The 14,136-nt window shown below is 58.1% G+C and overlaps 1 protein-coding gene across 3 annotated transcripts; it reads right to left on the reverse strand.

Annotated features, from left to right (window-relative positions):
* Positions 1 to 2,220: 2,220 nt before the first annotated feature.
* Positions 2,221 to 13,913, reverse strand: SNAP29 (synaptosome associated protein 29). 3 transcript variants are annotated; one of them, XM_006065577.4, is made up of 6 exons: positions 13,525 to 13,912; positions 8,806 to 9,002; positions 7,456 to 7,541; positions 6,117 to 6,215; positions 4,831 to 5,033; positions 2,221 to 3,600 (listed from the first exon to the last, which is right to left on the reverse strand). In XM_006065577.4, exons 1-5 carry the CDS (start codon positions 13,759 to 13,761, stop codon positions 4,876 to 4,878), a joined length of 777 nt encoding a protein of 258 aa, XP_006065639.1. In that variant the 5' UTR covers positions 13,762 to 13,912; the 3' UTR covers positions 2,221 to 3,600; positions 4,831 to 4,875. The 3 variants fall into 3 exon arrangements, with proteins under 3 accessions (XP_006065639.1, XP_044786536.1, XP_025122995.1); XM_044930601.2 differs by having other exon boundaries at positions 2,221 to 5,033; XM_025267210.3 differs by lacking the exon at positions 6,117 to 6,215 and having other exon boundaries at positions 2,221 to 5,033; positions 13,525 to 13,913.
* Positions 13,914 to 14,136: the final 223 nt, after the last annotated feature.

Raw genomic sequence — 14,136 nt, forward strand, 5'->3', positions numbered from 1 at the left:
CCATGGGCCCATTTGGCTCAGGGCCTCTAGGGCACGGGCTCAATATTTGTGGTGCTTAGCTGCTCCACGACTTGTGGGATCTTCTCAGATCAGGAATCGAACCCCTATGTCTCCTGCATTGGCTGCTGCGGCTGCTGCTGCTAAGTCGCTTCAGTCGTGTCCGACTCTGTGCGACCCCATAGACGGCAGCCCACCAGGCTCTCCTGCCCCTGGGATTCTCCAGGCAAGAACACTGGAGTGGGTTGCCATTTCCTTCTCCAATGCATGAAAGTGAAAAGTGAAAGTGAAGTCGCTCAGTTGTGTCCGACTCTTAGTGACCCCATGGACTGCAGCCCACCAGGCTCCTCTGTCCATGGGATTTGCCAGGCAACAGTACTGGAGTGGGGTGCCAATGCCTTCTCCGCCTGAATTGGCAGGAGGATTCTTTACCACTGAGCCACCGGAGAAGGTGGAAGACTGTTTTTGTTTAAACTCAGGAATCACCCAAGATCCTCTCCACTCTTAGAGCAAAGTCTATTAACTGCAGTGATGATTCAGCTTGGGGTCCAGCCCTCCTGAGATCAGGCAATCGGATCCGCCCATTCATGCAGCACTCGAGTGACTCAGTGATCTTAGGCGAGTTTACTCACCACGGACTCACAGTATAACCATCTTTCCTAGGCCAGCTTTCTGCCTCGAGGATTAGAAACCCTGATTCAAAATAGTGAAAGCAGTAAGGGTACCTGTCATTCCCCAAGACAGGAGGTCTGTAGTCAGGCAGCTCAAGAGCCAGGATGGGGACTTCCCTGGTGGTCCACTGGCTGACTCCTGCTCCTGATGCAGAGGGCCCAGGTTCGATCCCTGTTCTGGGAACTAGATCCCACATGCCGCAACTAAGACCCGGTGTCAGGGTGTCCAGACACCGGGTTTGCTTCTTTGATTTTCTGGGTTGAGATGCCTTCAGCTTTTGACTCCATCCTGTGGCTGACGGCCACCTGGCCACAGCAACCCTAGTCATGGGGTCAAGGTGAAAACACACAGCCCTGCATGGCAGTGCTCCGTCTAGAGGACAAAGCTTCTGAAAGAGAAGCTTCTGATTTTAACCTGGTTTCTCCAATAGCCTTCCTGCCTGCAGGGAGGATGGGCTTTCAGCGGTGGGAGGATTTTCCTCCCCCGCCCGAGTTTGACCGAGGTATTGTTGTTCAGTTGCTCAGTCACTTCCTACTCTGTGTGACCCCAGGACTGCAGGATGCCAGGAATCCCCTTCCTTCACTGTCTTCTAGAGTTCGCTCAAATTCATGTCCATTGAGTCAGTGATGCCTTCCAAGCTCACCCTCTGCTGCCTTCTCCTGCCTTCAATCTTTTCCAGCATCGGGGTCTTTTCCAATGAGTCGGCTCTTCACACCAGATGGCCAGAGTATTGGATGAATACTCTGGGTTGATTTCCTTCAGGATTGATGGGTTCGATCTCCCTGCTGTCCAAGGGACTCTCTTGTCCAATACCACAGTTCAAAAGCTGGACCATAAAGAAGACCGAGTGCTGAACAATTGATGCTTTCAAACTGAGGTATAGTTGGCGTATAACCTCGTTTCAGGTATACAGCATGCTTGCTATGCTAAGTCACTTCAGTCGTGCCCGACTCTGTGTGACCCCGTAGACGGGAGCCCACCAGGCTTCCCTGTCCCTGGGATTCTCCAGGCAAGAACACTGGAGTGGGCTGCCATTGCCTTCTCCGACAGCATGTTTAGATATATGCATATATTGTAAAACAATCACCATGATAAATTTGGTTAACATCCATCATTTCATCCAGTTTCGTTTTCTTTATTTACTTATTTGGCTGCACCTGGTCTTCGCTGCAGCAGGTGAGATCTTTATTCGCGGCATGTGGGATCTAGTTCTCTGACTAGGGATCATTTGATCCCAGGACCCCTCCATTGGGAGCAGAGTCTTAGCTACTGGACCACCAGGGAGGTTCCTCAATTTTTTTCTTTTTTTTAATCCCTTCTCTCAATTTATCCCCCTCTCCACCCTCCATTTTTTTCTTCTGGTGAGAACTTTTAAGATTTATACTCTCAGCAACTTTTCTTTTTCCCTTTATGTTTGGCCACATGGTATGGACCTTAGTTCCCCGACAGGGATGGAACCTGCGTCCCCTGCACCGGAAGGCAGATTCTTAACCACTGGACCACCAGGAAATCACACCCCCCTCCTCCCAGTCCCCACCACAGGAAGCCGAGTCTGATTAAAAACATCACATTTTATTTCAAGGACTATGGTCATTTGTTGCGTTGAAGGCATGAAGCGCGGGAGCTGCTCTGCCACTGACTGTGGGCAGGAGTCCCGCTCGGGTGCGCTTTGAACGCCTCGCTCGTCATTTGTACTCATCAGAGCGGGAAATGCGTAACAGCACCGGTAACGTCAACGATTCTGCAAAGGCTCACGGAGGCAAACTGTACGATTTCCACTAAACCGGTGTAGTGTACGCTTAGAATCACGTTATTCACAGAGAAATAGGAGAGAGCGAGGTGAAGACACGCTTCCCTTGTGCTGTCCACGCTAAGTGCGGGTCTCCTAGGCCACAAGACACAGAAAAGACGCCCAGAGGCCACGACAGCCCACCCGGGGTCCGAACGCTGCCCCAGGAGGGACTCTTGCCTCTAGGTCTGAAGCACATGTGACGTGGAGCCAGCCTCGAGTCAGGAAAGCTGCTCTTGGGAAGGCACGGTGTGTTTCCAGATGGACCGTGGAAATCCAGGTCTGTCTTTCGGACCCCTCGTGGCCAGGCGGCGGTCCCGGCCCAGCACCCCCGGGTCTCCTGACACGTGCGTCCAGAGGGCAGACTCTTCTCCTTAGTCACCACGTGTCCCGACACGTGCGGCTTCTGCAGGCCCCTCAGGTGGGTCCTCCTTTGCGCTCCAGGAGCGTGAGCGGCTCTGCCGGCTGGGGGAGCGGCGCTGCCCCTCGGTGGCCGTGCAGCAGCTGCCCGCTGGCACACGGCTCAGGCCTTGGAATACGGGACTCGAACAAGAACGGAACCAAACACACGGGCTGTGTGTGTGTGTGGTGGGGGGGACATTTCCAGAAGAGTGAGGCCAACCTCCCCTCCACAGCCCGGGGTGAGAGGCGGGGGCGTGGGGAGAGCAGCCTCACAAAGGTGCCGGTTGCCTCGAGTCCGTACAGTCAGGAACCCCGTGATGCGAGAGGCAGGCAGTGGCCTCTGCGTGTTTACTGAGCCAGCGCAGAAGCTTGGGTCCAGGTGCGCTGGCTCACCTCCAACGGCCCACACCTGAGCGCGATGAGCAGGAAGTTAGCCCGATACCCACGGGGGAAGGCGTCGGGGAGGAAGACCCAGGGCTGGTGCCGGGTGCTGCAGTCATGCTTCCGAGCAGCCTTTTTGCTGGAGGTGCCCTGAACAGGTTCAGTGTGGGCTAAGCAGACGTTTAACATTTTTCCAGTTACCAGGAGAAAGACCACGACGGGCTGGAGGTTAGCAGACGCGGATCGGGTCACCTTCCACCGCGTGTCCTGGACATTCCCAGTGGTACAGTGACATGGGTCAGCCTCACGAGGCGGCTGCAGCATGACAGAAAGCTGTGTCTGCCCGCAGAGGTGGTCACCTGCAGAAGTGGTCAGTGTTTTTAGGAAGGTCGGGCATCAAGGGTGGAACTTTTATATCGGAACTGCTGCATAAGTGCTGAGGCCTCACTGCAGCCTGACAGACCTCCAGGTCTGTCTCTGTGCTTTAAGGGGCTTTGAAATTAGCCTGCGACTGAGCCTAAGCGGTGACGTCGCCGTGTCGGGCCAGGTAACGGCACAGTGATTTTAAAGCTTCTGACCTGCACTGTCTCATCAAAATCAGTCCCTTTCACTGTCTTCAAAACATTTTAAACAATCTGTGTTTAAAAAGACCTTATGCCTTCAATTATTTTGTTGGAGGTACCAACACGAAATCATTTAAGCTCAGAAATCAATTTTAATTAGTGCTTTAAAACGATTCTTCTTCTTCTTCTTTAATAAAATGAGAAGTGAGAGCACGCTAGGGCAGTTAGAGTAACCTCCGGGCTTTTAAAAAGCCAAACGCTTCCAGGCACGGTCTGTCATGTGAGGATTCCAGTCCCAAAACTGGGGACAGACAACCAAGTGATGAGCCAAGGCGTGTGGCCGGCAGCGCAAGGAGAGAGGGTGGGCATCCTGGACGGGCCGGGGACCCCAGGCGCCGAGTGAACCCTGCTGCGCGGGGGCCCGGTCCGGGTGACCTGAGGGCGGACAGCTCGGCGGAGCACCTCCCTGGGGCACTCCCGTGTGCGCTCCGGGGCCCGCCGGCCACGCAGCCTGGGGCCAGGGCCACACATGCTCCTGAGCCTGCTCCCAGGCTCGCCTGCTCCCTGTGTGTGTTTCCAGGCATCACAGTGAGCGGGGCAGGTCTGAAGCCCCTCCTCCTCCTGAAATCAAATGCCTGCTGAGTTCGGGGGCTGGGAGGGGAGGAGGTGGTGTCTGTCCACGCAACAGTGAGGACGCTCACCCCCTCCACCCCCAACCTGCCGCTGGCCTCTCCTGGGGCTCAGAGGGTCACGATGGGCTCATGGCGGGGGAGCGCTGCGCACTGCGGTCTCGCGGCCCTTGGCACTCTGCTGTGGGCGGCCTGGGGGACACACGGCACATGGAGACGCTGGCCGGCCTGCCTGCTGCCCGGCCCATAGCTCTCTGGTCAGGGTCCTGAGGGGAGGGGGGCCCCGCGTCCTTTAAACAAAATCTCGCGAGACCCACTCTGTTACAACATCTGCAAACACATGTTAAATCACATTTTGAAGTAGTAAGTGAAGTTTCTCGGGAGTTTAAAAGAAGACCTTTGAAATCTCTTCGCCGCAGTGGGCAGCAAGTCCGCCTCGGCCTCAGAGCTGCCGCACCTTCCTCTCGGTGCTGGTGATGCTGACGTCTAGCCTGTCCACCTTGCTCGTGAGGCGGTCGAGGATGTCGTCCTGCTCGTCAATCTCCGTCTGTATTCCCAGCGCAATGTCCTTCAGCCGGCCCAGGCCCACGGACAGCTCATCTGCAGGACAGGAGGGTATGTGTGGGCTTGAGCCAAGTCAGGGCGTCGGGACCTGCACCCCAGATGCCCCCTGTGGTCACCGGCCCCTCCTCCTGGGAGATGGTCAGGTTCCAGGGCAACAGTTACAGGTTCCAAGACACACAGCTGCGAGTGAAGAAGCAATAAGTGGTCGATGGAAAAGCCCCTCCTCCCGACCCCCACTGGGAGACCCACTGTCTGTACATGGACATGGCATTTCTTCTAGAAATTCACAGAGGGCCACACAACTTCCAGCTGCCTTTAAACCTGACGCTGGGTCAAGCACAGATGCAGAGCTGCAGACAGGAGGTCCGCCACCTGGAGGTACATCTGAGACGTACCTCAGGCTTTACTCCTCTTTATAATAGACATTTCCTTTCTGTCACAGAAAGTAGTGAAAAGCAATCTCAATTTGTCTTTAAGAGGAAAGGCGTCCGTAAGGTCACAGTCGGCCTCGAGTACACAAAGGGCCTTGTCAGCAGAGGGACAGAGACACTGGCCGTGAGCGGGGAGGGGCCACGAGGGCCCCGGGGTCCCCAGACACCACTGTGTCGACCGCGGAGGGGAGTCCTGACCCGACTGACTGTCCGGGTAGAGGTAAGGCTCCTTCTTTGGGTTTTGTGACTGTGTGTGTGAGTGTGTGCACGTGTGCCTACAGATGTGTGCGCGGGTATGTGCGTTTGTGTGCCTACAGGAGTACAAGTGTTTGCACACATACAGGAGTGGGGAACACGCCCAGAGCCGCTCTCCGCTCTTTCACCACGTAAGAGCGGGGGAACAGAAGTGGGGTGCTCCGTAAGCCTTGTCACTAAGTTAGAGACGGAGGGGCGACTGAAGAAGGCTGGCACGGGGCCGGGGGGGGGCTGGCAGAGCCAGGGCGCACGGGCCCCCACGCCCCGTCCCTGCTGCCGTCACCACCCAGACGAGAGGTGAGGATGCAGGCAGGCGGCAGACCCTGGAGGGCTGAGGGGCTGGGAGCTGGGCAGGCGTGGCGTGGCGTGGCGTGGGGGCAGGCCCCAGGGCCCGGGGCGGGTGAGCGTGCAGGCAGCGGCACTCTGGGCTCACCGAGGTTGCTGTCGATCCTCTGGTGACAGGCGCGAAGGTGCGGGTTCCGCGGGTAAGCCTCGGAGCTCACAGCTGAACCGGCCCCTCCAGGGACGGAGTCTGGGTTGACAGAGAGGCAGCGGAGGGCGGTTAACGGACAGCCCTGAAGAGCCACCTCATAAAACTCAGCCTGGACAACCGGCGGGAGGCCTAAGGCGGTCAGGTCCCAGGCCACCGAGACAGAGGGGTGGGGGTGCGGAAGGTGGGGGAAGGCGATGCTTCCTCGGGGCAGCCCTTCCGAGATCACAGACCCCCAGGTAAGGGTGGTCTGGCCAGACCCTGGCCCTCGAGCTCAGCAAAGAGCTTTAGTACAGGTAACGATGGACAGTGGAGGGCCACCGTGCACACCCGTGCAAGCTACAGGAGAAACGGTAATAACACACGTCTGACCCCAGGAAGCCTTCTCTAAACCTGTTTCCCACCACACGCAGCAAAGCCCTGGCCCTCAGGTTCTGTCTCCTGCAACCAGCTCTCACTAGACTTGGGGTCTCTCTTTGCTCAGGAGCAGTGTTCACCCACTTCCTCCAAGGCTCTCACCTCCTAGACACCCTCTGGTCCCTTCTCTGCCAGACCCTGCAGGTTGGTTATGTCTGACATGCCTGGCTCTCTGGGGTGCATAGAAGCCCCTAGGAGGCCTGTTCCTCTTGAGACAAGGGACGTTTCTGGGCCCGTCATTTGATATTAATAGGGCAATCTGACACAAAACACCTTCCGTCCTGTACTCCTCGTCCAGTGGCTGGGCCTCATGGGCTGCGTTAGCCGCCCCAACAAACTCCCACAAGCCATCCTTCGTTCTGGATGGTGGATGTCCAAGCCAGGCCCCCCTGGGGCTCAGACCCAGGTGTCGGTGGGGTGGGGCTCCTGCAGCCTCTTGAAAGGAGGCGACTCCTAGCCCCATCCAGCCCCGGGAAGCCAGTCCTGAGGGCCGCCACTCTCTCCTCTGCCCCCTTCCCATGAGCAGACAGCCTCTATGATTTCACTGGGTCCAGTCGGAAAACCAGGACAACTCCCCCCTCAAAGAGGCCAGCCACCTGGTGACCACACTTTCCCCTTTGCCACGTGACCCAGAATATTCCAGGGGCCTAGAGATTAGGCCAAGGGCATCCTGGGGGTCACAGCCTACTCAGCAAAGGCGCTTCCCTGCTGGAAAAGCTGGGAGCTACTCGGGCCAGGCTCCCACTTCCTTATCCCTACCTCCATGGGGGAAGGGGCCGAACTCTGCAGTAATGCCCACTCCCAGCTCCCCAAGAGAACCACTGGGCCCTGCTGCCCCACCCCAGCCCAAGGTGTCCCTGAAAACCTGAGTCCTGGAGCTTCCTGAGGTTCGGGTGGCTGGCCTGGTACTGTGCCTCCTGCTCTTTACTGGAGTTGATGGCCTCTTTCAATCTGTGGATAAAAGTTAAGAGAAAAAGAAAACTTTCAGAGGAAAGGAGAACCACCTGTGAGGGTGCAGGCAGTCTTCCCCGCAGTGGCCGTGGGAGAAAGGCAAATGCCTCCTCTGACCAAGCCACAAACCAACGGTCTGATTGTTGTTGTCTAGTCACTCAGCTGTGTCCGACTCTTCGCGACCCCGTGGACTGCAGCCTGCCAGGTTCCTCTGTCCATGGGATTCTCCCGCCAAGAATGCTGGAGTGGGCTGCCATTTCCTCCTCCAGAGGATCCTCCCAACGCAGAGACTGAACCTGTGTCTCTGGCATCACCTGCACTGGCAGGCAGATTACTTACCACTGAGCCACCAGGGCGGCCTGGGTGTCCTGATGGCAACTATGAAGACACTGAGTAAGCGGAGCAGCCTAAATGTTCTGTGTCAGTAGGCAGGGTGTAGATTTTCTGTACCGTGGCGAAACTGTTCTTATGATAAGAGCTAATGATCTGATGCAGGAGGGACAGAGCACTTGTTTTAGCAGAAACGCAGTTCTTTTATGTTTGAGCCCCTGACACTTATACGTCTGCCAACCCCGCACTCATGATTTTATCACATCTCTGGCCAACGCCTGAAGCAGATAATCTGTGATTTTAAGGTGATAATCAACGGGCAACTTGGATCAGGCATGGGAAAATTTGACGTGAAAGCTTTTTAAAGCAACAATTCTGGGAAGCGAGTCACCTCGGCACTGGTTAGAGTGACCATTCTCTTTCAAACCACGGGGAGCAGGAGTTTGCTGCTGCTGCTAAGTCAGTTCAGTCGTGTCCAACTCTGTGCCACCCCATAGATGGCAGCCCACCAGGCTCCCCCGTCCCTGGGATTCTCCAGGCAAGAACACTGGAGTGGGTTGCCATTTCCTTCTCCAATGCAAGAAAGTGAAAAGTGAAAGGGAAGTCGCTCAGTCGTGTCCGACTCTGAGCGACCCCATGGACTGCAGCCTACCAGGCTCCTCTGTCCATGGGATTTGCCAGGCAAGAGTACTGGAGCCGGAGTTTACAGGGACCCAATTCACGCACAGTAGGCAGACTGGACGGCGGTCGCGTCCGCACTCTCAGGAGTAGCGCAGAACACTTGTTTCAAGGTGTCTCAGGACAAACGCCTCCCGGTGAGTGACTTTCAGGGTCCCTGGGGCCCTTAAAGGCATGAGAAGTGGTCTAAACGCCTCTCCACCTGCACCAAACCCCCTTCTGCTGCTTCTCACCAGCCAGCTGGGCACCTGCTCACCTGCCACTGGGCTGGGGGGTGAGCGTGCCGTTCTGTGCAGACGGGGTCTCGGCGGGTTTGGACCTGAAGTAATTGACGAGCCCCCCGAACACACTCTTGATGGAGTTGATGTGCTTCTGGCTGGTCTTCAGGTCCTGCTCCATCTTGTCCACCATCTTCTCTGTGCGCTCCAAGGCCCCGCGCTGGCGCACGAGCTCCTGGGGAGGACGAGAAGGCCTGGCGTTACACCTCCTGTAACTCCCATCACCTGTAGAGGCAGGCCCTCCCCAAACCCTCAGCCAGCATAGCGGGGAACACACAGACTCGGGGCTCTGTCCCAGCAGAAGCAGGGGTCAGGTGGCCAAGAACCATCAGGGCAAAGGCAGCACGCTGCTGCCCCCTGCTGTGTGCGGGGTGCTGGGGCTGATGGGGGGCAGTGGGTGGCTAGCTCAGCACGCCTGGCTGTCTACACCGCGGGTTCCCCAGGAAGGCCTTGTCTGGCCCTGTGCCCTGGACCACCCTGAAGAGTGACTTGACCTCCCTGAGTCCTCAGGCCAGCCCGACAGTTTGTGCAGGCAACGTGGTTACGGTGGGGCCTTGAGCCACACGGTGCAACCTCTGGAGAGGCTAGGCGGGCAGCTGAGCCACGGGGAGGATGCACGTTGCCCTGGGGAAGTGCTGGCCGTGCACAGCTCCTCGGGGAGAGCACCGGGGGAGCCTGTGCTGGCTCTCCAGGACTCTGCCCACCAGCCTGTCCCGTGTGATGCTGACCCGCACCCTTCCACTGTAACAAACCACAGCGGCAAGGATAACAGCTCCACGGATTCTGTGAGACCTTCCAGGGGAACGTTAAACCTAAGGGTGGTCTTCAGGACCCCCAACATGGCCTCTGGAGAGCAGACAGCCCCTCGGCTTCCCCAGTGCATCACCTGCCCAGCAAAGCAAGGTCCCCCTGGACGCCATGGTGGCCACAAGTGGACATTCCAGGGAAGAGGAGCAGACACGGCCGGCTGCTACAGTGCTGGTGTGTGATGTATGACCTGCTGGGACAATGACGGCCTGGCCACACGAGGGGCCTCCTTACGGCTAGGGAGCCAGCAAGCTTGGCCCTGGAACTTTTCTTTCTTTCAGCCGCAGCACGCTGCACATGGATCTTAGTTCCCTCACCAAGGATCAAGCCCGTGCCCCCTGCAGTGGAAGTGGAGTCTTTACCACTGGACTGCCAGGGAAGTCCCTTCCAAACCCTAAAACTTTTCAACTAGACCATCAATAGTGTATTTAAAAAAAAAAGTCAAGTAAGTAATAAATCCAGAAGAGACCTACTTCGTCCAGAGCCACACGGCTCAGGTCATCCTTTTTCCTGCATCCCTCCTCCGCCAGCCGGGTCACCTGCTCACCTGCCAGCTATTTGGGAAGTACCTATTACATGGAGGGCCACTGTGCCGGCAAAGTGTGGGAGCAGAATCTGAGCAAGACACAGCTCCTCCTCCACAGTCAGAAACCAGCTGGGAATCACCCTGAGCAGCTGTCTGCCACTCTCCATCAGCTTCTGCTTCAGGACAGGCCTGTGCGAAGAACTCTGGCTGCATCACAACTAGCCCAGGCTGCCTTGGAGGGGAGCCTCTGGTTAGGATCGCCCTCGCCTGGAGAGCGGGAGGGTCTTCCCAGAGGATGAGGGAGCCCTCTAAGTCACGGAGCCCCCAGGACAGATGGCCGAGATGGCCTCTGTTCCCAGACTGGAGAGGTGTCCTCCTGGGCCCACCTCTCCAAGTCGAGCTTTGGTGACTGTGGAGTGTGGAGAGACACCGTCGGGGAGGGGCCCGCAGGAGGCTGCGTGCAGGTGTGCTGGCTGGGCCGGGATGCTCTCAGCGGCCCAGCTCCAATGCTACCATGCTGGCCACCCAGGCCCTGGTCCAAAGCTTGTTGATGGACTCCCTGAAATGACACCCCGGGCCCCACGAATCGTCAGTGGCCAGAAGAGGGCAGGCAGTCTCCCTGGCCAGGGTGGTGAAAGGGGTCATAAAGACTGTGTCCACATGGGACACAAACAGGCAAAGGCCTGGCATCGAGGGACTGGCTGCAGAGGCCGAGGTCATCCACCAGAGGGACCACGACGCAGCCCAGGCAAAGGCCCGGCATCGAGGGACTGGCTGCAGAGGCCGAGGTCATCCACCAGAGGGACCACGACGCAGCCCAGGCAAAGGCCCAGCATCGAGGGACTGCTGCAGAGGCCAAAGTCATCCACCAGAGGGACAGAGCGTTGGGAAATTCCCCGGGGATTCAGCGGTTAGCACCCTGTGCTTCCGCTGCTGGGTCTGGGTTTGTCACACAGCAGCAGGGTGGGAAAAGCAGAACATCTCATGTTGCTAGGGAAATGCCCTCCATCCTGCTAAGCAATGTGCCATCTAGAACATACAGAATACTTCTGCTCAAGTTTAAAAAAAAAAAAAAAAAGGAAAATGATGGTAAGTGTATCTTCACACATAGACTCCCTCCACAGGGACAGAGAAGGGACAGAGTGGCTGGGGGCCGGGGAGGTGGGGTGGGAGGAGCCTGCGCAGCCTTCCGTGTGTCCTCTGCTTTGAAGGCTGTGACCGCATTATTGTCACAGAAACGAAAACCCAGGAAAAGAGAAGAAACGACTCATGCCCGTGAAGAAGAGAGTCGGGTGGCCCACACGTCTCTGTGGTTTTGGACTGTGCTCCTCAGGCTGGCCCACCTTGCCTCGGTCCTCTGGGGTCAGGACCCGCGGCGATCGCCTGCCTGAGAGGTGACCGCTGCAGGTTTCTCACGAGAAGGGCAGCTCTCCCTTGGGAGAGGTGACCTGAGTGACTTTCCCGCTGCTGCCACACTGGGCCTGAATTACGACCTTCCCGACCTAAAAAAGTCAAGTCTCAACCCTTTAAAAATTGTGTCCTGTTGTGACATGTCTCAGTGCTGGGTACGTGCTGGGTTCCCATCTGAGTCGGGAGATTAGTGGGTCAGGTGACTTGGATCTGCTGGGACAGAACTCACCTCACCCCCCAGGAAAATAAAAGAGTGATGAGAGAGATTTAGAATACTTGGTGAGTATGGGGTGGTGGGTGCGGGGTGCTGACCGTTCCTGCTTCCGAGAGCAGATGACTGAAGATTAATTCAGCCCTGGGCAGGGTCAGCGTGTGATAACAGGATGACAGAGCCTGTCACCTGCCCAGGCCCCATCATGTGGCGCCTCTTGGGCAACGCCTGGCTTGGCCAGGTCAAGCCTCACGGCCTGAGGAGCCGCTCTCTCGTTGCTCTCATGGTCCCCATCGTTGGAGAGAAGGACCCTGGGGGGCAGCATGGGGCTTGTCCCCACAGTCTGTGTTTCCGGTGCTCCCGACCTTCCCTCTGACTGTGCCAGGTCCCAAGCCCCTCCTCCAGGCCCTTTCCTGGAAGCTCCCTGGGCAGCACTTCCCTGTTTACGAGCCGTGGGCTGCAGGGCCTGGCCGGTGTGCAGCTTGGCTCCTCTCTTCCTGGGGAACGTCCTCCTCCTCCTCCTCCTACCTACGCCTTAGCCATAGAAGCCAGATTGCAAGGTCTCCTCTGTTTCAGGTATTCTTCTTCTTGTCCCTCTGGCTTCCTACTTCACCTGTTCTCAGTTGTCACAGATGCCTTTTTAAACAGTTCTCTATTGACATCCTTGGGCCTGGGCCCTTTAACCAAGTGACCCTTCCACCTGGGCCCTAAGACCCCAGGGAATCCTCCCAGATGTAAGTCAACACCTTCTATTTAGATTCCAACATAGAAATCCAGCAGACCCTAGATAAATTCCTTTAGCGAGGCTAAAGACAGGCAGGATGGGCCAACGAAGGATACGGCGACAGGAAGTGGCAGCGGGAGAATGCTGGGATGGACCTCAAAATCCTCAGAGACTGCAAGTGACCAGCTCTGAGGGAAGTGTGCCAAAAGAGAAAATTATGAAGAAACGTGGTGAGGAAGACAATGAGCTACACATGCTTAAGGCTAATTATTTTTAGCTGACATAGCAAGAACTTTCTTATTACATTCTTAAGAACATTTAAAAATAAAGCCCAATCTCAGTGTTTCATTAGTGGGCTGGGGTGAGAACTGTGGTGGCTAAGAAACAACAGCTCTTACCCAAGGTCCTAACACCTTTGAAATAACCTATGGATGCGGAGGAGGAGGACCGGTGCGCTGGTGCGGCAGAGACGCACAGACCGCACCCGTAGGGCTAGGACATCTTGGCTGGGACGGGCAAGGAAACCTAAGGGCCTGGAAACTCGACCCGACTGGCACTCGGGGGCACTCAGCAACGTCCAGGCAGACAAGGCCCCTCTGCTCCCCTTTCGGAGCGCTCAGTGCCAGAGAGAACCCAAAGGCCCATCTCCTCGGATGCTTGACACCATAGGCACAGGCGGAAGGGCTGAGCCCCGGGGCCCCGGCTTCTGCCCAGGAAACGTGTAAAAGGAACAGACCCTCCACGTCCCTAACCCGGGCTCTGCTGTCCAGAGTCTCTACTTACCTGGATCAGGACAGAGTGGACAGGCCTCTCGACAACAAGTAGAAAAAAACACCACCACTCCGGCGGACTAAGTCCGGAGATCGCCGGGAGCAACTGCCCCCTCGGGCGTGAAGACGGCGTTTCTTACGGTCGCGGACCGACGGTTGCCGACCGTCCAGTCCCCAAGAGCTCACGACCCGTCCCGGCTGGTCGGGCGAGCCCCGCCCCCGCCCGGATCCCGGCGGCCGCACACTCACCTCGGCGGAGGCGACTCCGATCCTCTCGGACTCGTACAGGAGCGACAGGGACCTGCCGGTGCTGGCGGCCGTGGCCTCCGCGCGGCGCAGCGCCTCCTGCCGCAGGGCCTGCTGCCGGTCGGCGGGCGCGCCGGGCCCGTCCGCGAGGTCGCGGCTGTCCGACCACGGCGCCGGCCGGGCGTCCTCGTCCTCCGCGTCCTCGTCGAACGGGTTGTAGCTCCGGGGGTAGGCTGACATGGCGCCGGCGCTCGGCCCGGGACGGGCAGGACGAGTCTGGTGCGGTCGAGGCGAGGTGAGCGCTCGGGTCGCGGGGACGAAGCTGCCGCCCCGCCGCGCCGAAGGCCTGAAGAAGCGCTGGTCAGCCCGCCTCAGGCGCCGCGCAAGCTGCTTCCGCCTGCGGCGCGCGGGGGCCCCGCCCCCGGAGCCGACCAACGTGCCCCGCGGCGGGGGGCTTCGTGCCCGGCGCGCGCCGCGCAGCAGCCGGCCGCGCGGCTCCTGGCTCCCCCCGCGGCGGTGGGTCCGCCCGAGGCCACGCCCCGCGGCGTCGGCCTCCGAGAGGTCACGTGGCGGCAGGCGGATGCGGCGGCGCCTGCGCCGTGCGCCCCGGCGCTC

This window comes from Bubalus bubalis, chromosome 17 (assembly GCF_019923935.1).
Source record: "Bubalus bubalis isolate 160015118507 breed Murrah chromosome 17, NDDB_SH_1, whole genome shotgun sequence".
In the NCBI taxonomy this organism is placed as follows: Eukaryota; Metazoa; Chordata; class Mammalia; order Artiodactyla; family Bovidae; genus Bubalus; species Bubalus bubalis.

What these genes read in the sequence shown, in the direction of transcription:
- SNAP29 (XM_006065577.4), bottom strand. Translation starts at nt 13,761, where the DNA reads ATGTCAGCCTACCCCCGGAGCTACAACCCGTTCGACGAGGACGCGGAG. An exon ending in TCGGAGTCGCCTCCGCCGAG is followed by an intron (nt 9,003 to 13,524) that starts GTGAGTGTGCGG and finishes CGTCCTCCCCAG; the next exon opens with GAGCTCGTGCGCCAGCGCGG. An exon ending in GAGGATCGACAGCAACCTCG is followed by an intron (nt 5,034 to 6,116) that starts GTGAGCCCAGAG and finishes CCTGTCCTGCAG; the next exon opens with ATGAGCTGTCCGTGGGCCTG.